The 25,786-nt window shown below is 37.3% G+C and overlaps 1 protein-coding gene across 1 annotated transcript in view; it reads left to right on the forward strand.

The window, feature by feature from the left end:
- GRIN2A (glutamate ionotropic receptor NMDA type subunit 2A) overlaps positions 1–25,786 on the forward strand; it is a 184,356-nt gene that overhangs the window by 113,603 nt on the left and 44,967 nt on the right. The window contains exons 4-8 of the mRNA XM_050906142.1: positions 5,712–5,826; positions 18,102–18,307; positions 19,769–19,937; positions 20,062–20,215; positions 24,728–24,853. Of these exons, the coding sequence (XP_050762099.1) occupies positions 5,712–5,826; positions 18,102–18,307; positions 19,769–19,937; positions 20,062–20,215; positions 24,728–24,853 (770 nt within the window). The remainder of the gene's footprint in view (positions 1–5,711; positions 5,827–18,101; positions 18,308–19,768; positions 19,938–20,061; positions 20,216–24,727; positions 24,854–25,786) is intronic.

The raw sequence follows: 25,786 nt of genomic DNA on the forward strand, positions 1-25,786 counted from the left end.
CTTTCTAGAAGAGTATTTCAGTTTTATTTTAAGCATAAGTAGACCTGTCTGGCCTCAGCAAACGCAGAGTGCTGCTGCTTCAATGCATAGACTAGTTTTATCCTGTCTCTACAGCAGCGCTTCCTCCTGGCTGTGCAATGCTTTTGAGGGATGGTTCCAGATTGTATTCCGTATTTTTGACTTATTTCTAGCCCCGTGAATCTCAAAAATCTGCATTTCCCTTGCCTTCTGGCCAGGGTTTTCCCTCAGCTTGGCTTTCCCCTGGAGAAGCCGGTTGACTGAGGGACTGGTTCATATGCTGTTGCCCGTGGCAAAAGTTACCCTGAAAAGGAGAAACAAGGGGCTAAGTGACTTGGCTCACTGCTCTTAATAGGTGATCAGGAGAAAGTTCAGCTTGCTCTAAGGGAGAAATAAATTGTAAAGCAGTGCTTCAGGGTCTTTGGGGACACAGGTGGGTGGGCATGAGAGTGCCCATCCTGAGGACATAAATATTTGGGAGGATGCTCCCTGCCTGGCGTCCCAGATATAGAGCATGTGGAAGTACTGCCAGGTGGGGACTTCCCTGAACACCATTGCTGGTGAGGTTCCAGAGGCAACATCACACCTGCTTTGGTTTCACAGGGTTGCTCTCCTGTGCAGTGTTGTGCTTTCATTCTGTCACTGTTTGTTTTCTCACATCCCCCAAAGAAGTTTATGAAGCTGGGACTAGGACTGATCTTTGTTTGAGACAGTGATCTTTATAAATTACAGAGGGTTTTTTTTTTCCTTAAAAAAATGCCCACCACAGAATCCACTAAACCTTCTTGCTTTTGCTCTCAAATCCTTGCATCTATTAAGGGAACACTTGTGTATCTTGCGTATACATATATACGGTAAGCTTCAAAAGAAATCCCACAGCTTGCAAACATGTTTGCTGTTGTATAACATAGAAGCAGAAAGTCTCAAAGATTCTGCTCCAGGAGTGGTTGTGGCTTTGCTGGGGTTTCAACTGTTTTCACACAGTATAGGAAATCCTTACCAAATACCTTATGGGCAAAGGAGGTCCATGTCTTCTGTAAGGAGACTGGCCAGAAAGGTGCTTCTGTTTCAGCAGTACTGTACCCTAGCAAATGGTCTTCTAAAAACTGAGGTCTTCTAAACATTGAGGTCTGATCCTTTTGGCAGTCTTCCCCCATTTGTTAGTGGAAATTAGAGTCAATGAAGTTGTGATATAATATTTACAGGGTAGGAAAACCCACCTTATTCAAATGTGCTCTGTCTTTCTGGATAGAGTCAGAATTTTGACATGGATAAATATTGCACAGTTTTGGCATTAATCTGAAGCTTTATCTGAAGTACGTGATCTTTCTGAGTCTATAAAATTAAGTTGGAAACCTTGAGAGCAGTTTGTAACCTTGGTGCTTCAAAGGCTCGCTGTAAATACAACGGGAACAGTGTTCTGCTGTGGTGTTTCAATACTTCTGTTTTCAGTTTTGTTGGGAAAGGTGACAAGCAAAGAAGAATTCTATAAATGTTTAAAAGTGTTTCGAAATATATAGTACAGTCTTGGTTCTTCACATGATAAAAACCTCTTTTGGATTCAGTGTGAGAATAGCTTAATTTCTGCCCCAAAATTCCCATTTTTCATAGAAGTATCTCCTGGGGAATCTCACTCACAAACTTCAGTTTGCAAAAATTAATTAAGACTTCAGTGTCATAATACCATCACAAGGCCTCCTGCTATCATGTCTTTGCAAAGGTTGTAGCACTAATCAGGTATGAAAGCAGATTAACTACTAATCCAAGGTGTATGCTGAATTGCCCCCTTAAAGTAACGAGCTCAAATAATCAAGCATGTCATTTAGTTAAGAACAGGAATATGCAATTTCAAAACTACTTCAGAAATATATTTTGACCAATTTAGAAGCCAAAGACATCTTGCACAGAATTAATCTTGGGCAAATTTATAACTCTATAAGAATAGCGTATAACATACTTTCTTTTCCTCACTCTTCCTAACCAGGAACAGAAAAGCACATGGTTGTTTTTCACAGAGACAAGCAGTTTAGGATCTTGGCCAGTAAAAGCAGAGCAGAACTTCTGTCCTTTGTGGAGGAAAAATGACAATTCAAAAGGGAATGTAGATTCTAGGCATTGGTTTCTGAAGAACACAGGCAGCTGATGAATTTCGTACAGAAGAGTGTGCTTGGGAAAACAAGAATCTCTTTGAAGTTCTTTTTTATTGCTGCAATTTGAGAAACTGAGGTAGCTCAGACTACATCACTCACTGGTACCTTTGTATATGACTCAGACAATACAACTTTAAGACACTTTCACAGATTAGGGACTGTTTTTTTAACTTGCGAAATGTGTTTCACTACTAAATGGCTGGTAAATTCACACAGTTTAAAAATATACGCTGACTTTAGTTTTTCAGTTTAGATTTGTCGTTCATCTTTCTTTTTGGAGCACTTGAGCGTCGCTGCAGCTACGGCACTGCATCTTGTGATGGCCCTTGTCTAGCTTCTAGGCTACGGCATTTGCATATTAATCCCAAAATATGATGAGTGGTGTTTGAAATCTGGGGTAGTAATCCTACCCTAAAAGAAGGGTTCAAATCAAGTCCAATCACCAACGGCTACGTAATTAAAAACCCAACTGGACACAAAAGCCTGATGTAGTACAGTGTGCATGTTTGTGGTCCAGCCCTGAGGAGGAGACAAAATGCTCGGCTTTCAGTTTTATTGAAATGAGGTTGTGTCCTGGTTTTGGCTGGGTAGAGTTAATTTTCTTCTTAGTAGCTGGTATAGTGCAGGATTTCTGCCTGGCCCCATAAGACGGCGTGTTCGTTGTGGGGGGTGTTATTTCACATGTATGAATTGGGAGGGAACCTGTGAGGGAGGGTGCAGAAGTATGAATACGAGTAGTGCATGTTTTCACAGTATGTCCTTGTTTTCCCCTTGTGGTGACTTCCTGGGCATTTTATTCCTTGGGTCACAATGCATTTGATTTTCAGCAGTGAGCAAACGTTATGCTGGTTTCATACATGTATGCACAAGCAAATTCTGTTTGGTGGTTTGCCACTTCCTCTCAAGGCGGCAAACAAGCTTTTTATTCCCAAGCAAGCTCTTTCAGTGCTGGATGAAAAATGTAATATATGGGAAATTAGTTCAACTGAAAAGCAAAGTTCTGCCAAGGGGAAAATTTTCATGCCAAAAGTCTGTCACAAAATATGAGTTATTACGATGGATTAATTTACAAATTGCTGTCGAACTGGTGCTGAATGATGCTAATATGGCTGTTTAGGGCAGTGCACATTTAATTATTAACTGTTATGATACAATGCCATTATTTCTTCTGGGTCTATATACTTTTATTTAATGTGCTTCTGCTATTGGGATTTTCAGGCAGCTATGTCAATACAAAGCCTTCTCCTTTGAATATGGAGCTGAAGAATTTTGTCTGTCAGATTCACCAGGAGACCATGCTACTACTACTGCTACAACAAACAAACATGTAAACCAGTATCAGTTTCTTGTGAGTAAAACATTACAGAGCAGTGTATGAAGAACAGTTAAAGTAACTTTAACGCCCCTCAAAACACATCTGTCTGCAGGATGGAATGATATTGGTGTTGAGTTGAATTCCAGAAGGAGAGCACCTAGGTGAAAGCTTGGACTGAATTTCTTTCAATGAAATACACTGAGAATTCAGTGCAATTCAATGCTATTAACTTCAGACCATGGATATGGGGCAGAGGGCACATTATCATCTGAAAGTGCCATGGGATCTCCAAGATTTTGAATTGCAGTTTTACTTCTCACCTGCTGGATAGCCCTGTCAGGCTCACGTTGACAGTCTGGAGTTTTGATTTTTTCAAGACGACCAAAGAACACCTATGCCAATACCATCCTTTTATTCTCTTCCCTTTCATGCCTGATTTTCTTAGGTGATGGAATTTCAGATAATGTATAAAGTGATAGATTTTTTTCAATATCACAGTCCGGGGATCTTGACCTGTGTGCTGTAGTAGTTCAGACTCTTGGCAGTAAGTTCCCTGTATTTGCGCTTTAAATAAAAACTGCAATTTCTCATCACTCTTTCTGACCCTGGAGCGGTGGAAACAATCTGTTCTCACTGCGAAACACCAAAGCTATGTGGAACTGGAGCAAATATAAATATGGATTTATGTTGTAAATGTGTGGAAAATTTTGAGAGAAAATTGTTTCTGAGTTGAGTTCAAAGTCAAGTTTGTTAGATGGCCAGAACGCCGGCATTTCTGAATCAATGAAAGGATAATGCTTTGGAAAAGAGGGTACATGGTTCAATGATGAATGGAAAGCAACAGTTAGAAATTAAAAACTATGCATACTAATCAGGAAATGGAAAAACAAGGTAGACTATATTAGAATTGGTATAAACTCAATAAGGAATTTAAGACCTTCAGGGGCAAATCTATGGCTAGAAAAGCTATAGAACTCTGTAGAGTTGAAGGATGTCTCTAAGGTGATGAATAGAGTACCGAGATCCCTACCCCAGGGTAGATGAGGTCCACTGCAGCGTCTGGCTGCTGAGCGCTTCTGGCCCGTGGCTGGTGTTTGTGGAGCCACCTGCACTGTTCTTTGCCAGAGTTCGTAAGTGTCCCTCGCTGGCACGGTCCAGGTCAGAGCAATGACTCGGTAGAGATGATGTAATCATTGCTAACGACAGGATTGCTTATAAGCAGTAGTATTCTGTCCTTAGAACATGCAGGTTAGCGTGGCAATACAGGAGAATGGAGAAAGCAAGCAACAGTACTGTGGCACATCTTAGGAGAGGTACATCTTGTTGTAGCACTGAGTAATTTCCTTCTGTTGACATGAATTTGTACAAAATTTTCAGTTGAATAAGTCTTCTCCTTTGTAGCTGAACAAAGAGCCTGTGGTAAATAAACAGTTTTATTGATTCAATGCCCAAACTGGTAAGTCTACAGGCAGGAAATTTGGGATTGAACAGACATTTTCAACAAAATTTTAAAAAGCGTCCTTCTTCATGTACATTTTATTCTGAGTCTCTCTTATTTTTTTTCTATTCAAAGTGCTAATTAGTTTATATATCTTTTGAAAACCATTGAAAATTAACCTAAATACAAAAAAGTTTAAAACATATCTCTTTTTTCTTTTTGAAATTACTGAACTGAAATATTATCAACCCCTTCAAAGTTTTCATGTCTGGTTTTGGCTGAAGGCATTAGTGGAATTTATCCAAGTGTCACAAAGACACTGTGTATAGCCACAGTGTCAGGAAGGGCTGACAGGACTCTTGGAGGTCTAAACAGGTGAAGCCAGAGTAGATGCACTTACCTCTGAGTATTACTCTAGTGAGACAATAGTATAATGTTACATACAGAGCTGATGTAGACGAGTTTAAAGTGGTCCTGAAAAACTGGTGAGGTTGTGCAAAGTGCCAGAAAGATTATTCATGGAAAGTACAGGTCATACATAATGTGGAAGCTGCTTTAAAAGTGATGTCTGCATTAAAAATTGTATGTAAACAATATTTTGCTTTGTCTTCTGCTATGGACTGCCTTGAAATGCTCAGACTGCCCATGCTGCAAGCGTAGTTCTTTTCACAGCATTAACAGGATTTGGTGCATGTATTTCATCAGTGGTTCTGGTGACTGAACTAGCTTGCTCATTAACTGCTGGACAGCTCATTAATTTTTCAATGAACTTTTTTTCCTTGCCTTCTAGGTTTATGATGAATGTGACTTGGGAAGGTAAAGATTTGTCCTTCACAGCAGATGGTTATCAGGCACACCCCAGGCTGGTGGTGATAGTACTGAACAACGATCGCGAATGGGAAAAGGTGAGCATTACCTCTGGGTAAAAGACGTGAGAGGAGATAGGAGAGACTTGGTAGAACCCTATTAATGACAAGTAGACAGATTAACGTCACGGATGTCAATGATGATATTCTGCTGTAGCAGGTTTGTCACAACAGTTCAGAAAAGATAATTTTACCTTATTCTGAATAGGTCTAAGGAGTTTTAACAGGGAAAGCAACATATCAGTGAAGATAAGCCACGTGGATTTCAGAAGATTTCTGTGAAACACACCTTGCATTTCTTCTTACAATTTAGTAAAATAAAATGGATGACTGAAAAATCTCCAGAAACTTGGGCCTTAACTACCTAAATTTGGATGGATTTGTATATCTTGACAACTCCAGTCCTTTTATTTGCTTGGTTTTGTGTTCTTTGTCAGATTTTAGAGTAAAAGTAAGGTTTTGTTTTAAACTGTGAAATTCATGTTGAATTGGAGGATAATCCCCATAACATTTGACTAAAAAATTCAGAATCTTGACTTGTGTTCTCCTTGTAGGCAAGTGATCTCCATAAACCTCTATATAGACTAGAAGAAAAAGTGTCTTAATATCAGGGTTAATCATATACGTAAGTAATAAAAAAAAAAGTTTATCATGAGCGGTTTTTTCTTTAAAACACCCACCTCAGCCTGTGATTGTTTTGGCTCTGAGTTTTGCAGGTTATCTGTGGTCCCATGTTTTAAAAACAGGGGACCTTAGAAACTGTTTGCAATATGAGACTGTAGGAAAAAATACATCTGTATCATCTGCCAGTTTTATTTTAAATTCATAAAGCATGATCCTGCATTATCTAAATATCTGCTGAAATCTATGAACTCTTTTTCTTATAGTTTTAGGATCCCATAAAATCAACTTAAAAGTCCAGTTTGTAAGTCTGCAAGACTCTTCATGATGTTGAATAATAATGACAAAATAAGAATTACTGAAGGACTTCTTAGTAAATATGCTAGTCATGCAAAAACACAGAGTAGTCCTAGATTATGCTATGCATTTCTTTATGTTCATTTGATGCAAATTTAATTCTCTGGATAAATTTAATTCTATCCAAATGTGTCAGTCTGAATCTTTGGAGTAATCTTTTGCTCAGTAACCATTATGAAAATTTCTTACCCTATTTTAAAATTCTTCAACAGTCTGCATATCATATATAATGTTCTGGAAAAAATATTATACTACTTGGGGAATGTTAGTATGAGGCACCAAGGGGAGAAAATAGTTAGAGAGGCAGCCAACAATGTTTATGGTATAATAATTTCATACATTTTGTACATTGAAACTTCTCTAAAGAGACCGTTCAAAGGACAAGGGGAGATAGGTTTGAAGTTTTTGAAAAATTAGCTAACAGCAGCAAAGAAATGCTGGATATAGGAACCGACGTTATTTCCAAGAAATAACTTGAGCCTATTTTAACCTTCAAGTGACTGCCCTATCAGAGAATGGAAGATTTGGTGCAGGTTTTGCTGTATCTAACTGTGCATGTTGTACGGCAGCAGTGCACACTCCACCTGCTGCGCTGGGCTACAAGACTCTCTGTAGGCTGATGCTTACGTTGTCTGTGCACAGTTTTCCATCTGGTAAATCCCTTCCTGCTCATTGTCGTGTTTGAGGGGCTTCTAGGAGGAAAAAAAAGAGTGACTGAAGGGAGGCTCCTGCCTAGAAAAAAATTTATGCGTCTGCTCCTAGCTGCCCCTTTGCTTTAGAGCCCATTTGGTAGCAGGCCAGACAAGTTACATCGGTAGAGACAGCCTGCCCCTTGCTGCGGCTTTCGTGTCTGCTTCTCTATCGTAGGACTATGGGAAGGGAGCCAGGTTTAATTATGTCAGAGGGGAAAAGTGAAAGGCGGCCAAGAATGGGCTGTCACCACCAGAATTACTCTTCTGACCACAAGCTGATCTCTGCCTCAGTGGATGAAGACAAATAAACTGACTAATCAATTATCCTGGCAAGCTGGATGTAGCTCTCGGCTATCTTGGAGCACCCCACATTTATATCAGCAGAGCATCACTGTGCACTTCAGATCCTCTGACTTAGAGACATGAGAAGGCCCTTGCCCACCCCCTGGTTTATTTGAACATCTCTCTAGTGTCGTCTCAACATTCTTTCCAAGTTGCATTTCTCACCCCATATCTCTTAGCCAATTTCTTTCTCCTTGTTCCTTTCTCCTTGCACTGTTTTGCTCAGTTTCAAAACTGCCAAAGTTACTCATCTGAGATCTAACATTTCCTGCTCTGAGTTTCCAGACAGGTGCATGCTTTTACTTCCAATTACAGTATTCCAATGAGTATCACAGAATTGTTTTATGGAAGTCTTATTAAATATCCTTAATCCTATATGGTAAACATCAAGTCCTAGAATCTAATTAAATGATTTACTCATGTGAAAAACTGACAATGCAACAGCCTGATAATCCTTGTAGTGTAACTAATGTACATAGAAATTGCGAGTAGCTACATTGTTATTTATGTAAGAAAGAGTAATTGTGGTTTACGTGAAGATTTTTTTTACCCAGTATTCTCCTGAAAATACAAGATTTAATATTAAAACTCAATTTTCTTTGGTTTTAGTATAATAATCTGCTTTTACTTAAATACAATTTTTCCTTGGTCTCAAAATTGATATACTTGACTCAAGGCTTGAGGTTATAGAAAATCCATTCAACCATAGTTGAAGAGCATACATCTTACCCCTAGGAAAATAAGTTCCTTTTCCTTTACAAATGACTCAGTATCAAAACTTTGAAGTGGTAACTTCACATGTAAATGAGGCTCACTGAGGGATTTGTCCCATATCAGATTCTGAAAAAAGCTGGTTGGATGATAATAGTTTGAAGACTGAAAATCACTTTTGGGCATGTTCAGCAGGCATCCAGCAAGATATTTTGACAGATCCTAAAGCAGCTACTCAAACTTCTGACATCAACATTCATATTCTTGCTGCTAATCTTGACAGGCAAAGGGGCTGCTGTTCTCAGGCAAAAGATTTTTAAGAAGAGAAGCTTAATGTGCTTGTTTCAGTGAAACTTGATAAATTTGCTAGAGTTAACAGTGTTGCCCAAATATCACCAAAGCGCTGCAGGAACACTGTGCTAGTGGTAAAAAATCCTCAGAGGTCCAGCAGCACCAGCTGCAACTCCCCCACTAAGCTTACCTCAGTGAGGTGTGACCTGGGTCTCTCACCTGCCCCGTTAACTTCAAACGTCACAGTCTGTTAATCTTTCTTTCTTCTTTTTTTTTTTTGTAATGTGGAAGTAAAACCAATCAATCCAATATTAAAATCCATATACTAGAATATAATTAGCAGTGGCAAAATTAGGCAGTTTAATTAGCTGTGCATATCATGTATGTTAAATAAGGTAGGAAGGACCGTGTAGCATTTAAAGATGAGCATATTCCATGTGTAAAGATGAGTTCCAGGGTAAAAACAATTTTTACTGGTGCTCCCAGATAGGCACAGATAAAATTACCATGGTGGTCTGTATTCTGGGTGAATTTGTGAGAGATGTGTCCTACATTTTTGTAGCCAATGAATTTTTACAAGAAGCAAGAGTAACAGGTACTACATGGCACAATTGCTAGTTAAATGCCACTGCTTTTAAGAACCATTACTTACATCCAGGTTTATTCTAAACGTAACCAATCACCTTTAACTTTCTATTAATGCAGGATTTAAGGTAGAACTTGCTTTTGCTCTGATTAACTAGCATATGCCAGATTTACAAGCTCTGTGTGAGGTTGTACACGTTTGTATCTAAGTAGGAATGAGTGGGCAGAGGGTGCGCGATTCCTGCCTGGAATAAATGAACCAAGGTCTTCACAGAGAGCTCCATCTGGCTACTAACATCCACCATCATGTAGCCGAGAAAAGACAGCTATCATATCTAATGGTATAGCTGAAACTTCACTGGACAAGAACTGAAAAACCTAACGGTCAGATTTCTGACAGAGTTTTTTGTCAGAGTACTGTGATAATAAAAAGTCACTGAGATAGTATAGGGTAGTTTCTTGCGAAATCTCAATTGATTTCAGAGCAGGAGTCGTGACAGCTGAAGGATCGTGATGCCTCATGATAGACATTCCCTAAAAGTTGTGAAGAAATGCATATATTTTAACTAGAACAGATGAAATTGCATGATCTAATCATCCATTTGCTGGTATAGCTTTTGTCAGTAGCTCTGTGGCCTAACACGATAGATTATCTTTGCCCATAGCAGAAACAGCATGCTCTTTAACATCTGTTGGGTTGTCATTTTCTTTGTTCCATCCTTGTTGCTTAGTGTATTTAGTCTTCCTGTAAATATGCCTATCCTGACACTTACTGTCGAGTGAAAATTGCGTATTGTTTCTGTATCAGTGAGCTTTTACTTAGCCTACAGGCCTTTCCTTTGACCTTTACTGTTCTGAATTGTTTGAATTGCACCAATTATTATGCAGCATTTCTTAAATCCTGTATTCCCAGGGAGGATGGTTCCTGCTTCTCTGCTGCTGTAAGGGAAGCGCAGCTACCATGGAAAGCGGTGGTAAAGTGTGCTTTGCTCCTGTTCTTTACAGCTAATATTAGAGAGGAGATTAAAGAGTAGGACAACTTTCAGGGCAGCTCTTCCTCTCTGGAAGTAAAGGTAGGGCTATCTGGACATTTCTGGAGAGCTGTAAGATCTTCACTGAGTGCAGAGGTGACAAAAAGTCTTCCCTCAGTGGGAGCTGGAGGAAGGGGCTGTCAATTTGTTTAGCTCTCTTCCTTTCTAATGACATAATCAACTCATAAAATGGCTTCTCTGGCATGAGTTTGAACTCTTGCGCTACACAGAGTTATTTGGGACATTTCCCAGTACCAAAACTATACTAACCACTGAGGATTTGGTGAGTGCTAGTTACTAATTCTGTATTGAAAAATGAGGCTACAGGAGGTGGTAGCTTTTCTTTCTCCTCCTGTTTGTTTATAATCTCTCTGGGTACTGTGTTTTCCTTTGAGTCCTGCTGGTCGCAGTATTGGCGCCTTCCTGTCAGCGTAAGGAGCAGCCATGAGGGAAGAGCGGTACATTTGCATACTCCATATGAGATTTTGCAGCAAATTTTGAAAACTTCAGAGTCTTTAAATGGATGTCTTCAAACCACACAGGACTGTAAAACACTCCCTATTAATAAGACATGAAAGTGTTCACATCATATTTTGTCATATAAATTTAGAGTGTCATTGTGAAATATGGACCTTCAGAAATGTGAAGCGACACAAAGGTTTGCAGCAGAAGGTATACAACAGATGCTGTTTCTGGAGGAAGGATTTTGCTCTTGTGCTTTGTTCTGCAGCTGCCTGTTACTGCTAACCCAACAAACTCAATTTATGCTCTCTAGTTATTGACTTAAAACTTGCCAGAGTAGCTCTTCCGTGTAAGTGGAAAGGTGTGATGAAATAAAAGTAATAAATAATTTTTCTATAAAGCAAGATAAGTTAGATTTTGCATTTGCTCAGCATTATTTTCTTCACAAATTGAGACAGCTCAAAAAGTAAGTTTGTAATATGTGTGTGTGTTTAATGTAGAAAGAACATCCCTGAAAATTTTTCTCTTTTCAGAGGTTTGGTCAGGTAGTCCTGGGAGTGCATTTAGTATCCATGTTGTCATGTAACATTTTTTCTTACAAAAGGATGATGACTGTGTATTGCGTACAGTTCCCATCTGCTGGGAAGAGGGTGATAGGACCGAGTTATTTGTTTGTTTTCTGTGAGATATGCCGGTGTGACAGACTTTCTTTTCGTGCCAGCATTGGCACGCAAGGGAGAACATGCTCTGCTCTTTTCTCTCTCTGCTCAGGATACGACCTTGCTCTTTTTCTCTGGTTCCATGGCCTCTGTGAGGGTGTGTGATTAGGATTATGTCAATCATCCTCGTATTATTTAGAGAGTGCTTTAGGGTGCAGCAGGAGAGGGGTCTCCGTGAGGTGCAGCAATGCGTAACTTTGCAAGTTGTCTGTCTGTCTTAGGCTAGCTGTATTTATGTAGCTGTTACACAGAAACACACCAAATACTTCACTATCACCCTCCTTGGCTGCAATCTTCAAAAGATAAATAGGCATGCATGAGGTGGTCAAACCATGTGTGTCATACAGTGAGTTTGTAAGGTGCTTTAGACAACGGTGGACGAGATGAGGACCCTATGATTGCTAATTCAGTCTGACATCAAACAAGTTCTTCTGTGCTCTCAGCTATTTTCTGCTTTCCTTCCTGTGTGCTGTAGAGATTAAACCAAAGGGAATATTCCAGACTGCATATGAAGATGGAGAAAATAGGAAAGAATGTACAAGTTCAAAAGAAATACAATGGTATACGTACCATTGCAAGTCCGTAATTGAAGCTGAGTTTTGCACCTACAATAGTGAATCAAGAGTTTGATTCGTTATTGAAACTGTATTTTTTATGAGAGTCCTGGTCTTTTGGCCATAAATAAGGATTTTTATAATTTGGGCCAGGATCTTTCCCAAAAATGATTCTATTGCCCTTTTTTAAAGTGAGGGCCATCTTCTGTATTTTTCTGGGATCGAGGACACGTCATTATCAGTCTAACTAGGAATGACAGAAATTTATCATAAATCTCTGGATATTTTGTGGCATTTCCACATAGTAGAGTAAAAGTATTTGCATGCAGTTTTTGACAGTTCTGTAATGGAGCATGTCTGCATTTTTTGAGCGTTATCCTCAGCTTGAATTTTCTTTTTAAAAAATGTTTGTTTTACAAATACACACTACTGTGTTTATTACTTTAAAATCTTTCTTAATGCAGTTTTACCTTCCCTCTTCATTTTTGAATCTAGCAACACAGGTACTCCGTTGTATCTACTGAGAATAAGCTCATTTTCACTTTTAATTTCTCTAGTAATATTAATTGGATTCTTAGGAGGTTTAAGCAGAAGAGCGCTCTTTCTAGGCACGCTTTTGTGCTCTTTGCACTCTAAGCATGCTATTCTCTTCTCCATTGCCTGACTTGCTGTAGACTGTAACTAAATGTAGTTAATTGGGTTTAAGGTTGGTGCATAAATCAAATTTTCAGACCTGTCTTTGAACTATTCAGTAGTTTCATCTTTCAGGTTGCATAATTCAGAAGTCCAAACATTCCTCCTGTACTTTATTTAATGCTCTATTAAATGCCTGTCATTGTAAAAAAGTCATGTTACCTAAATGAAAAAGAGATTTTACAGAACACATTTTACAAAAATAGCTATATTTTTCCTGTGTTCTATGTGTGCCTAGAGGTGCTAAGGAAATGATTCCTCAGCACATGAGATTTTGAAACAGCAAATGGTTGCAAGTGAAGATGACTTTGTGTTACACCAAAATGAGGATTGATGGGGGTCTTAAATATTCTTAATCTTCCAGGAAAGAGGAAAGGAATAGGTGAGGAAAGGAATACAGCTAAGACTGAGCAAAATGCCCTGATTCATCTACAGCTAAATTTCCTGTCATTAGGGAGTGGCTACATCAAGTGTAAATGTTTTATCTTATATTGGCTTAATTTTAAACTCAGGATGGCTGGGCCTGCCACACCAACTCAAATACGTGAGATTCTTCTTGATGCAGTTGGAATGTGTCCCTGGCTGCCTACTGTTAATGAGCTGTGCTTTCAGGCGAGTTCTCTGGGGCAGTAGTCTTGCTTTCAGGAGCTAGGGGAAATGATTATGCTGACCGACACAAAGTTTTGAAATCTTAAAAATGTTTCCATTCTGTTTCAGAGAAAAAAAAGCTAAAATTTCAAATTCTATGAATCAGTAACCCAAACAGAATAAAATAATAGATTGGAGTAGTTGAAATTCTTTCAGCTCAATTTTATCTCTACATATTCTGATAAATTAGCATATATTTATAGATAGCAAGTCCAGAACTATAAGTGCAATGTCTTTATTAAAACGTCTTTATTTCTGTTTACAAGCTATTTCAAATGGTGGTTTTATGTTTTGAACAGTAAAAAAACCCACTTTCTGAACTGTTTTCTTTCAGGAAATTAGGACAATGGAAATGATATTCAGAAAAGTTCTCTTCTACCCATCTCCCACCCTATCAAAATATAATTTTGGCAACCTGACAGGCCTGTGCAGTGTTTTATCTCCCTGTTGTCCTCTGGCTACCCTTTTCCAAGCAGTGATGGCTTGAAGACTGAGGAGATAAGAAAAAGCATCTGAATGGGAAAGGGTTCCCTTGAGATTGATCAAGTACAAGGAGGAAGTTTTAGGCTGCAGACAGAAAAAATAAGATAGTAATTCTTCACTGTAGTGATAACATTTCCACAGTAGAGGCAGTGTGTTTCTGTCCTACGTGTGAATTTACCACTATTTTATTTTTATGGACCTGTAAGTTTTTGATAGACTAGCTATGAAAGTTGTTTCTGGTCTCTGCTGAGAGTATATAGAGTTACTGTTCACTACTGCTCCGATTTGGAGGTTTGTAGATTCACCTGCAAATTAATGTGTTCTAGTGTTCAAATCATTTGTCATTAAAATTAGAAAATGTTGCATAAAGAATATCTCTATCAGGGATACCAATATTAGTAGGTAAGCATGCTAATTTAAACACAGACCCCTTCTACCTCAGATCTAGATGCTTGGACTTGGTCGGAGGATGCCACATTTAGTTCATTTCATCAGTAGCTGTAATGATCATGAAGTAGCACACTGAATATGAGTGCTGCAAAACACTGGAGGCAATTGAATTTTGAAGCTGTCCAGGTTGGTAAACTATTTCACTGTAAAATGGTTTATTCAAATATCACCGTTGTCTCCTACTGAGAGCAGCAACTGAACTTTTCATATTCTGCTTTTTGTATTTTATATATGAACTTTTTCATATTCTACAGCATTTATAATGACCTTCACAGGTGAAACCAGGACTTGGCATGTTTTTTTTAACTCAGATGTTTTGCTTTGTTGTCACAGGTAAGCCACTTGAACAGTCAGTGTTGAATAAGGACTTAACATTTGGGTTTGCACACAAATTCTTGCACTTTATAAGTAGATCTCTTTATAATGTTCTGAAATACAATAAGCATGTGTAGTTGTTATAACCTGCTGTTTTTTTCCCTAAGCATTTGAAGGTTTTAAAGACATTCAAAACAGATACTGACTGGATCTAATACTAGATCTGACTTCCATAAGTGACATAAATGCTGATCCTGCAGGACACTTACATATGGATGCAATTTCATAAACTCTCTTTATTATGACAGGAACCTGCTCATGTTTTAGTTTTGCTTATTCTGCAGCTTTTCTGTGTCATTTCAACCCTTCACCCTGTAAAAAAGGGATATTATCAATTGCACAAGGATGTTGAAAGAACTATATGATATATATGAAGATACAAAACATTGTGTAAATAATTGATACCATTCATATTCTTAATAACAATGCTATAATTAGTTCTGCACAAGCTAAAAGGCTTCTAATACAAACATAAAAATCATCCCATATTTTGACTACATGCTTTAATTGTATAAAACTAAATTCTTATCTTTCACTTAAAATAAAAAGAAAAAAGTGTTTAGATCATTCAAAACTGTAGCAGAATGATAGAAGTGTAACATGTAATCTTGAACAGTATAGCTATTCTAAAATCAAAATACCAAATAAACATGGAAACTGTTCACTTGTGAGTCCAGCAGCAGAGCAAATCCAATGCGTGTGCTAACCATTTATTAATTAGAACAAACAAATCCAACAGAAATATTTCCCAAACAAAAGGAGTGACCTACAGGCTCTTTCTAATTACTGCCCTTCCTCATTTGCCATTCTTAGCCCACCAGCGAGGATTTTCAGAGCTTTTCTACCATTCTTCATGACATTGATATCTTTCTCTTGTACTTTTTTTTCATTGTGCTTTCTGACACTGTGGGTTACTTATTGTACTGGTGGTAGCAGGGATGACCTGCAATGGACGTGTGATTTGTGCACCATATAAAGCCCAGATGAAGTCACTGTGACACCCTGGGACGGCAGCAGTAGGCCTCATTGGCAGAGAAGTAGGGATGCCCTTAAGACCCACGGCAAGGTCTTAATTTTTAGTTATCTTTTAAAAGTAAGGTTACAAGGGGTGAATATTGAGATAAATCCATGGAAGGCCACAGATATAAAATTTTGGACCTAACTTTAGAGATTTGCTCAACACGTAACACTTCCATACAGATACAACTGTTGAAAGAAATTAGCATTTCCCCAAATTCAGCCATTTAAAAATGAGTGGTTTTATCCTCCTCAGAACATTACAATGGCAGTTACTCCAGATGCAGTATGACTGAGTATCATGATTCCTCTTTTAACAGCATCAAAACAGTCATTACATTTTTGGTAGGATCAGATGAACTCGTATTGTCGTGGGCAGCTCGTATTCCTGTTGGTCTGTGTGAGAGCGATGCAAGTGCAGGGGGTGGCTTGCAGAGGGAAGTGCTTCAGGACTAGGCAGATCTGCCTCCTCCCGGAATCCTGTATCGAGTGATTTAGAAGGGCAGGTGCTGCCACTGCTATAGTCCTGAACACACAAATGCAACTGAGCCTCAGTCACGTTTTGTTTCTTCGTGCTGGTTGGAATAGGCAGACGGCTGGGGACGTTTTCCACTTCCGAAATTCATCGTATTACTGGCACGTTTGCTGTTTGACTGAAGTACTGAGCTGGCTGGAAATCACCCCATTCCAGATGGCCAGCTTCATGGCGTACTTAGGGCATAGATATGAACGACACTGTATAAGCTAACATAAACCAGCACAGACTCTTCTGTGAATGCGATTATATACCATAACTTGATGATTAAACTCTTTTTGCAATATAACTGCCTCATACGGAGTTAAATAGATTTGTTTCCCTGTGTATGAAATAGTTTTTCTCACAAAGGCTTCATCCATTGTGTTTTGGTTAAATTTCATACTAGAGCTGTATGTATAAATCTTGTGCCCAGTTCCCATTGATTTAGGTGTGAATTCCTAATTCCCCTGAGGTATTTTGAATGTCCTAATTTAAGTGTATAGAGATTTGGCATTTCTGCCTCCTACATTAAAGTTCAGCAAAACATCTTTACTTATAAACAGGATGGAAAGGAAACTGCAAAGGGCATGTGCTTATATACTTCCCTAAATAGGAATGGATATAAATCATTTTCTTTGGGAATTTTTGTGATTCATTTTAAAGTCTTTAGAAGACAGAAGGTAGGTGACAATTTTTTTACAGTTTCTTTTAGGACCCGAGTCTCCCATTGTACTGTTAATTCCCACCATTTTCCTTGCGAAACAAATATTTTAGCAGTCTCATGATTATGTTATAATTTGTTTAGCTTAAGCAACTGAAAAATTATGAAAATGCATTAGGTTATAAATTTTGTGGATTGCTAGCTCTTATTATCTGTCATCACTACTCGGATAAAACATGCAATTAGATTTATAGATACAAAGTAGTTAAACATAATCTGAGGAAGAAAATGCTAGAGTTTTCAAAATATTTAAGTTGCATGCCCCTTTCTGGTGTTCTGAAGTGGAAAGAAATGTAGGTTAATATAGAAGGGATAATTTATAATAGTAAATAAATAGACAATTTTAATGCAAAGTGGGGTATGCTTTCTTAAGCTCCCCCAACAGTTGGCATTAACTAAAGCAGAATAAAATATGTTATTTCTAATAAGAACTAAATTGTGCACAATTGAACTTGTGTTTACTGAAAACGTGGTTTGGCCTGGCTCAGATGCGATGGAACCCTTAGGTAAATGGCTTTTCATAATGGCTTTTCAAACTATAAGAATAGAAGAGTATTCCGTTTTCAGAAAATACAAAAATGATGTTATGATACTTTGGTTATCAGTCTCGTGTATGTGTGTGGAGGGGTTAGTTTTCTCTTTTTTTTTTTTTTTCTTTTTTTGAGAACTGTTTTCTTATTACTGCAAATTGGTCCTGATTACAAATGGAGTATCTGGTTGCTGTTCTGGCTCAAATGGAAATAAAGCATGTCGAATTTTAGTGCAGCTATAGCCAGGTGATAGATAGTGTTAACTGATATCATCCAGTCTTTATAAAGCTGTTCTCTCTTAAAATAACGTTACCATATTTGTCTTTACCACAGTGCATTTTCTCACTTCATGCAATTACTAAAAAGTTCTAAAGTAATTTTGATAACAAAAACCCAAGACAACTGTCTTTGCAATGTAATTTCCTGTACCTGTATCCCAGCACACTTAGTATTAGATCTCATTTGTCAAAAACAAGCAAGCAGATATCAGCAGCCTGCGTATCTTGGCATTTCAGGTGGGGAAATGGGAGAACAACTCACTGAGCCTGAAGTACTCTGTCTGGCCAAGGTACAGCTCTTTCGCAGACAGCGACCCAGACGATAACCATTTGAGTATTGTCACCCTGGAGGAGGCTCCCTTTGTCATTGTTGAGGATGTGGATCCTTTGATGGAAAGTTGCCAAAAAAACACTGTGCCATGTCGTAAATTTGTCAAAATTAAGTAAGTAAATACACAGCATTCCTTTTTTTTTTCCTGAGTGCGAAATATATTCCTCTATTTTCTCATTAATTCTTTCCTTTGGTTCTTTCATTGTATAATTGTTTTCTGATACTTTGCTGTTCTTTTCCTCTTGCTTCCTATCTTTGCTTTTCCTTCTGTATTTCATTTCCTCTTTCTTTTTCCCTTTCCCACACGCTAGGCTCTTGTTTGCACATCTTCCATTTTAATAAGTTGAAAGCTTCTGGTTGTATACATGTAAGTCACATTGAATTAATGACAAGATAGTAAGTTTATAGTAAATTCAAAGTCAACTAGAATTAGCCCTTTTCCATCACATGAAGGAAGATTGCATTCTAAAATGGGACAGTTTTAATGAGTCGTCTTTGAATTGTTTTCAGTTATGTTGAAATATGCCTGTTTAATTAGTCTTTAATAATTTGAGAATGTCTCCTGTTGAAAATGTATGTTTATGCTGAAATTTGGTACAGGATAAACTACTCCAGCATAAAATACCACTGTGACATACCATCTAGAGAAAAGTCCCCTGCTTTGATTACTCTATAACTTTGGAGCAGTCATTAGAAATCAGTGAAAAATTTCTCATTTTGCATTTATCAGTGTTGTTTCACCCATTCTGTGCTTCAGTCTATGTATTTATGAACTGACTATAATAACAACAACATTTTTTTACTGGGCAGATGTTAGGGAATATAATGCATGTTTCTGAAGATTTCCAGAGACTGCTAAATGGTTGTGCACATGCTTCCTGAAGTCCAGAGAAACATTTTTTTTTGACATAACTGTACTTAGTCAGGTTCTAAACTAGTTCTATTTTAGTTCTGAATTCTTTCAAAGGCCGTAAAATATTGCCTTGGCTTCTGAAGACACTTATACTAAAAAGTTCTAGAGGTCATGAAATGAACATTTCAGAAAAAAAATAAAGGGAAAGCCCTCGTCTTTGCACTCAAAGGCGGCCTGAAATTCACCTTCTCAAAGTGCAGAAAAAGGTGCAGCATCCATTTTCAGTATGGTGAACTGCTGTGCCTTTATATAGCTTACATGTCGGGAAGTTCTCTAATTACTAAATGACATGTAGTCTTCTGTCTTGAGAGTAACAGTAATAAATGTTTAACCTAAGCCTAAGAGAGAGATTAGTAAGAGGAGACGGTATGTCTTGATGGAGAAGTGCAGTGCAGTAAGCTGGATACTGCAGCAGAGAGCATATCATACAAAGGTGTACCATTCTCTTCTATTTATCTCTCGTCAAGCAACTGTGTTATGATTAGTACGAGCTACAAACACCATATAAAGCATCCTGTGGATTATTTCTCCATTGATTCAGAAAAACATGGTCACTCACAAGTGTGACAAAATATTGTTTCACAGTATGTTGAATCCTGCAGTTGTGGTTCTTCTGTTTTTCCCAGTAGAAATGTTTATATCTCTCTTCTCTGTTGACAGCAACTCAACGAATGAGGGAACTAACGTAAAGAAGTGCTGCAAAGGATTCTGCATCGATATCTTGAAGAAGTTGTCTAAAACTGTCAAGTTCACGTATGACCTGTATTTGGTGACTAATGGGAAACATGGCAAAAAAGTCAATAATGTGTGGAATGGAATGATTGGTGAAGTAAGTTCTGTTAGGTAAAAGAGCTCTTAAGTAAGAACTTAGCAATGTTTGGTTTTAATTCTTTTGGAGAAATGAGGTATTCTCTACTGAGTAATATTGGTGGTGTCTTCTCTTTGTGGATCAGGTGGTATATCATCGTGCAGTTATGGCTGTGGGGTCTCTCACTATTAATGAAGAGCGGTCTGAAGTGGTTGACTTTTCAGTGCCATTTGTTGAGACTGGGATTAGCGTCATGGTGTCACGGAGCAATGGCACAGTTTCACCATCTGCTTTTCTAGGTATGATTCTCCAACCCATCCAGATCATTTAATTGCATTTCTATAGAGTTGGGTAGATTTCATTGTTTGTTAAGCTGTATAGTGCATTGACATGTTTCTGTCAAGTTTTGAATTTTACATTAGGAAATTTGTACCATGTTGACATGCTCTTAACATGATTATTAGCACATGAAGATAGTGCTGTTGGTTTCAGATGCAGTAAGTGAAAACCAGTGATAGTGATTTCAATATGAAAAAGAATCCCCCAAAATCTTCAGTTGGGAAAATTACTTCCTCAAAACCTGCTTCTTTGCAAACTAATTTATGCTTGTTTAGCCCATTATAAATGGTTTTATATCTTTTGAACATTCACAAGATAATTTTAAAACCCCTTGTAGAATAGCTAAGAAAAGGAGACTTCCTTATGATTAGAAGAGATCTGACAGCTAATTTCATAACAGTTACCTCTGGCTTCTGAACACCATACTACTGCACTGGAGACCTTCTGAGTGTTTTCTCCATTGATACAATTGTGATGTGCAGTTGAACAGTGGAGATATTGCAAAGAAATGAAAGGCTGGGCAGAAAGGAGGTGGGATATAAAGACACAAAGACGTTGCTCTTCTTTCCTTGTTTGCTTCTTGTTTCAATTGTTCATTTCTCCTTTCATTATTTCCCTCTCCTTCTCTTTTAGTGCTTATTGTTTACTTCTGTATTTGGTGGTTAGCCTGAATTTACCTGAAGCTGAAAAGAGAATGAGCCATGAGATCAATCAAAATGCCCGGAATGCTGTTATGTTCCTCATAGTGTATTTGGGCCCAGTATTTTTAAAGATGGTTTGCACAGGAAAATAGTGCTAGTGACACTAAAATAATTCAAGTGAAACTGGAGGGGGAAAAAAAAAAAAAAAAATCAGTATTTTCCAGATATTTACGGAACAGTTTAGTATGTTCAAGTCCATTGGGTCAGCAGTGCATTACATTACAGAGATGATGCAAATAAATGTAGCACAGTGAGTAATCAAGTAACTTCCCAAACACGATGATACCTAAACAGATTTTGTTGGTGGTTAATATTTTTGTTTAATGAATGAAAGACTGTTTAATGAAATTATACGAGGCTGTACTTTTAATGAAAATATTCAGATAGTGTCTTTTCATTTCTGTAAGTCATTGACTTGTAAAGTTAATTCATTTTTTTAAATTGCAGTTGCAGCATGTTGAAATTATCGTTTGAAATATAAGTACTGGGGTGTTTTCTAAATGTACTGCAAATGCAGTTGATTTTTACTATGAACTCTGCTTACCTCTTAAAAACCTGCTTATAGCTACCATCAAAAGAGAAGCTGCTTTTGCGTTTTTCACAACAACATAGTTATTAGATTTCTAAAATGCATTTAGTGTTATTGGTTTAGTTGGACGTACATATAATTCAAAAGTAAAAATAACCCCTTCTTATAAAGCTCTATAGAATAACATTACTTCTGAAGAAATCTGATTTATGGCACCAATAAATCAAGTCTGTACTCTCAGAAGTATGTTCTGGTTTTTTAGACATAGATGAAAATGCCACTTTACTGGAATTGACTGTGTATTTCGATGAGGTGTGCATAGTAGTAAAACGCTTTGCCATGCAAAATACCATCAGGCAGATAACTGAATTTATTCACAGACTGACTTTGTTTCAATTAAGTGAATGTCTAAGAACAGAGTCATCTTACATAATTCTTTTAGAAGATTTTTAAAAAATCTGTCAAATACAGTATTTTTTTTTTAAATAGCACTTGATTACAGTTCATGAAATATCTGTTTTTGTGATTTGTTACTGTGAATGTAGACAAGTACAGGATTTTGTCTGAACTAGATTTTCCATTCAGTGGTTGTGCCCAATAGATCTAAGTAACTGATGGGCTGAGAGCCTCTTCCTCATTATCTGCTGTGTTCTGATTCGGATGTGTCTCCTTCAAATGAGAATTTTATCCACATTAAAACATTTTCATATAGTACTAAAATTCATATATACTAGATCCACAAATAATTTTTTTAACGATTATGTGGAGATTTGATTCAATTTTATTTAAACAAACAAATAAAATAAGGGAAACCTCAAATCCAAATTTCTATATTTTTAAGAGGGAGAGAGTTCATAAGTGAAGTCAGTTTTCTCTTTTGGAGGCATTGGTGGAATAGGAAACCTATGCCCCTATTTATTTTATGTATTGTTTAAGTATTGTTTTTGGTGCTGGGAGGTAAAACTTGAAGTTTGTGGAGTAAGACATCTTTTTCATTGCTCAGTATTCTCCATTGCCAATCATTTGAAATGTACACTGACAAGTCATATATTAGTATTTTTCTGCCATATCATAGCTTTACTGAAAATTCTTATAAAACCTGCTTCTTGCCTGAGGGAAGTTCTGTTTCTGTCCTTTGAGAATCAAAGAACAGTGCTGAATGTGTAATTTGATGTCTAATATGACAGGAAGATCGACTTTGTTATTCAATTGATTTTGTACTTGTTCAATCTTACTGCTTGCTATTCTAAATAGCTTTTTATTTTCCTATTGCCTCTTTTAATCCTCCACTTCATTACCAGACTGCTTAAAATATTAAAGAGCATTCTGCTTAAACTGTTGTTTATAGCTCACTTTTTCACATCGGCTTGTTTTGCCCTTTGCCTTATTTAGATGTTGACAAATTACCATGGCTGTTTCTACACTGTTGCTTTTCATAAGAGTTTTATCAGCCTTACTTTCTTCTATGAGAAGGCTGTCAAAATTGTATGATAGTTTTATGTGAATTCCAATTTAATCCAGTTAATATATAAATTCATAGAATATTTGTTATTAACTGTATTTGGCTACATAATGTCCTTTACCTGTCTGCATATGAATGGATCTTTCTCTGCCTTTTTAAAATTCTGTCATTTTGCTGACTTAGTATTCTCTTCCAAACAAATAATTATAATAATTGAAAGAACTTGATAACCTCTCTTAAAAAGAAAAAAATTAAAAAAAAAAAAATTAAAAAAAATACAGTTCCTTAACCTTATCTTAAAAACAGAAAGAGAACAGTTTGGCTTAAAATTTCCCTGCCTTGCCTTTTTAGTTCGCATCCAAAATCACCAGTGGGGCTATTTGGAATTTGGTCTTTTCTTGGTTCCAAAGTTCTGAAGAAATTGTAGGAAAGGCAAACGATCTCATGAGATTTCCATGCTTGGGCCCAAATTACTACGCTTCATTCTAGTTCTGGGTGAATCATTCATGCTAACTCGGGCAAGGTTCAGGTTGGGCTATTGGGCTTAGCACACCTCAACTCTCACTCATAGTTGTTTCCTGCAGTGATGGAAGAATTTTCAGTGGTTCAAATCTTAATTTAAATTCAAAGAATGAAGAAGTTAGGATGGAGGAACCTCTTGGGCTTTCAAAAACAGGCAAAGCATTGGAACACATTAATTTCTTGTAATTTCAAGTGCTTCTTGATTCTGTCCTAATTTGAAATAGTATACTAAGATTTTTTTTTCTCACACTTCAGAGCATGCTCACACTTGCGTTATCTACCAAAATTAGGATATAAAATGCCCCCAAATAAGCTGACCTGATAAAGAGAGATTACTTTGCCATACAAAACCTTTTTTACATATATCGTTATACCATGACAGCTACCACAGGGACTCCTGAAATGACAGAGAATTTGTGATTGGGCAAGATGATATTTAAGAACTTTATGTTGTCACATACTATTACCATAGCCGATCCTTTCAAAAAGTTGGTGCTTAGTGTGGTATTTGAAATTGCTTTTAGTTTTCTGTTCCAGCCTACTTCTTTTACTTAATCATGGTTTTTCTGTCTTTCAAACTGACATTCAGTTCCCCATAAAAACCTTTTGATTTCAGAAATTTGCTCCCAGATGAGAAAGAGACTTTCAAAAGGCTGTGTTTGCAGTTGGTAAAAGCAACATCTCCATTGCAGGTAGATGAAAGTGAACACAGAGCAAAAAAAATTCTGAAACAAAAAAATTTAGTTTGAATGCAAGTATTTAGCTTTTCTCCCTAATACTTTTTGTTGGATAGAAAATGAGAGACAAGCCTACTTCACTGAATTACCACACGTATTAAACACATGCTTAATTGCTTTTGCTCTGCAGAAACACAGTCATAATGGTTGGACCATCCTGTTGATAAATGCATATAACATAGGATAAATAGAAATGGGCTACCTGATTGTAGACTGAATAAGCAGTGAGTCAAACCAATTATTTGCCACTCAGTGTCAGTGACGGTTTTGTTGAAGAAAAGCGTGCAGCCTTTGTTTTTGAATTGCAACTTACATTTAAGATTTTGACTTTATGAATTTTGTGTATATATACTAACAGCAGTTATTTATATATTGCTACTTAGTTATTTGCTAGCATTTTGGTTGGTAAAAGCTAATTTAAAGAAAGCTGCTGGGCTTGCCTAGCCGAAGACATTAGAATTCTTGTGCTGCGACTGGTTTAATGAACTGTGTTTCTGTTTCTCTTGTGTGTTTTGCTGCAGAGCCTTTTAGTGCTTCTGTCTGGGTGATGATGTTTGTGATGCTTCTCATTGTGTCTGCCATGGCTGTCTTTATATTTGAGTACTTTAGTCCTGTAGGATATAACAGGAACTTAGCACAAGGGAGAGGTAAGCTTTGCATTTTACACAACCCTAAAGCTATAAAAAATCATATATTTCCCATCCCTTGCCCTCCATCTTTTAAAATAAACATAACATAGGAATAAAACAGTAAAAGCAGCTATGAAACTTTGTTAGCTCTTCATTTAAAATATGATTTCTTGAGGGCTTTTATGCTCATATTTGTATTCTAATTCATTGGAATAAAGACATATAGAAGGGTAAGTGATATCGGAAAGAGTCATATTCAGGCAGTGTTTGGTTAGTATACTGTATAAGCTGTAGAGTGTCAGCTTAAAAAAGCATTGGAATAAGTTCTACAGACTCCTGACTTATGAATTCGTGGTTAGTTCAGAGAAAATGATCTAAACTGGTGTGGTTTGGTGGATAATCTGGAAAAATAGCAGTTATGTTGTATATAGTTATATATAGTCCCTATAAAAAGTCTGATGAACTCAGCCTTGAAATGAGGCCAGTGGCAGAAGGGCATCACTTCTTTCTGTGCAGCATCCATGGTTATAGAAACTTCATTTTCAAAATATATCAGCACAACAAATTTAATACAGAGCTTGCCTTTCTCAGTGAAAGCTGCAGTTGTATATTATTAACACTTTGACCTGAGAATGAGGATTCCATGTATTGTGGTGCCATCATCCTTCCCTTTCTTTACTTACAGTTGAGAGTGTAGCCTGTTTTTAATTTCTAAATCATACTTGCCTCATTTTGTAACAAGAGATCTTCCAGCTTGGTGAACACAGTTCTGGAGACTATTACAAGCTAATGGTTTCTTCTAGATTATGATTAGCTTGTTCCCTGAAAAAGGGGATTATTGTAATGTTCAGAAGATGTTATCATTTCAATAAGACGGTAAATGTGTAATCTCTGTCCAAAATAAACACCGTGTTTAGGAAGGGGAAATTGAGGTGAATATAGACACTGGGG

Source organism: Gymnogyps californianus, chromosome 15, assembly GCF_018139145.2.
Source record: "Gymnogyps californianus isolate 813 chromosome 15, ASM1813914v2, whole genome shotgun sequence".
Classification (NCBI taxonomy): Eukaryota; Metazoa; Chordata; class Aves; order Accipitriformes; family Cathartidae; genus Gymnogyps; species Gymnogyps californianus.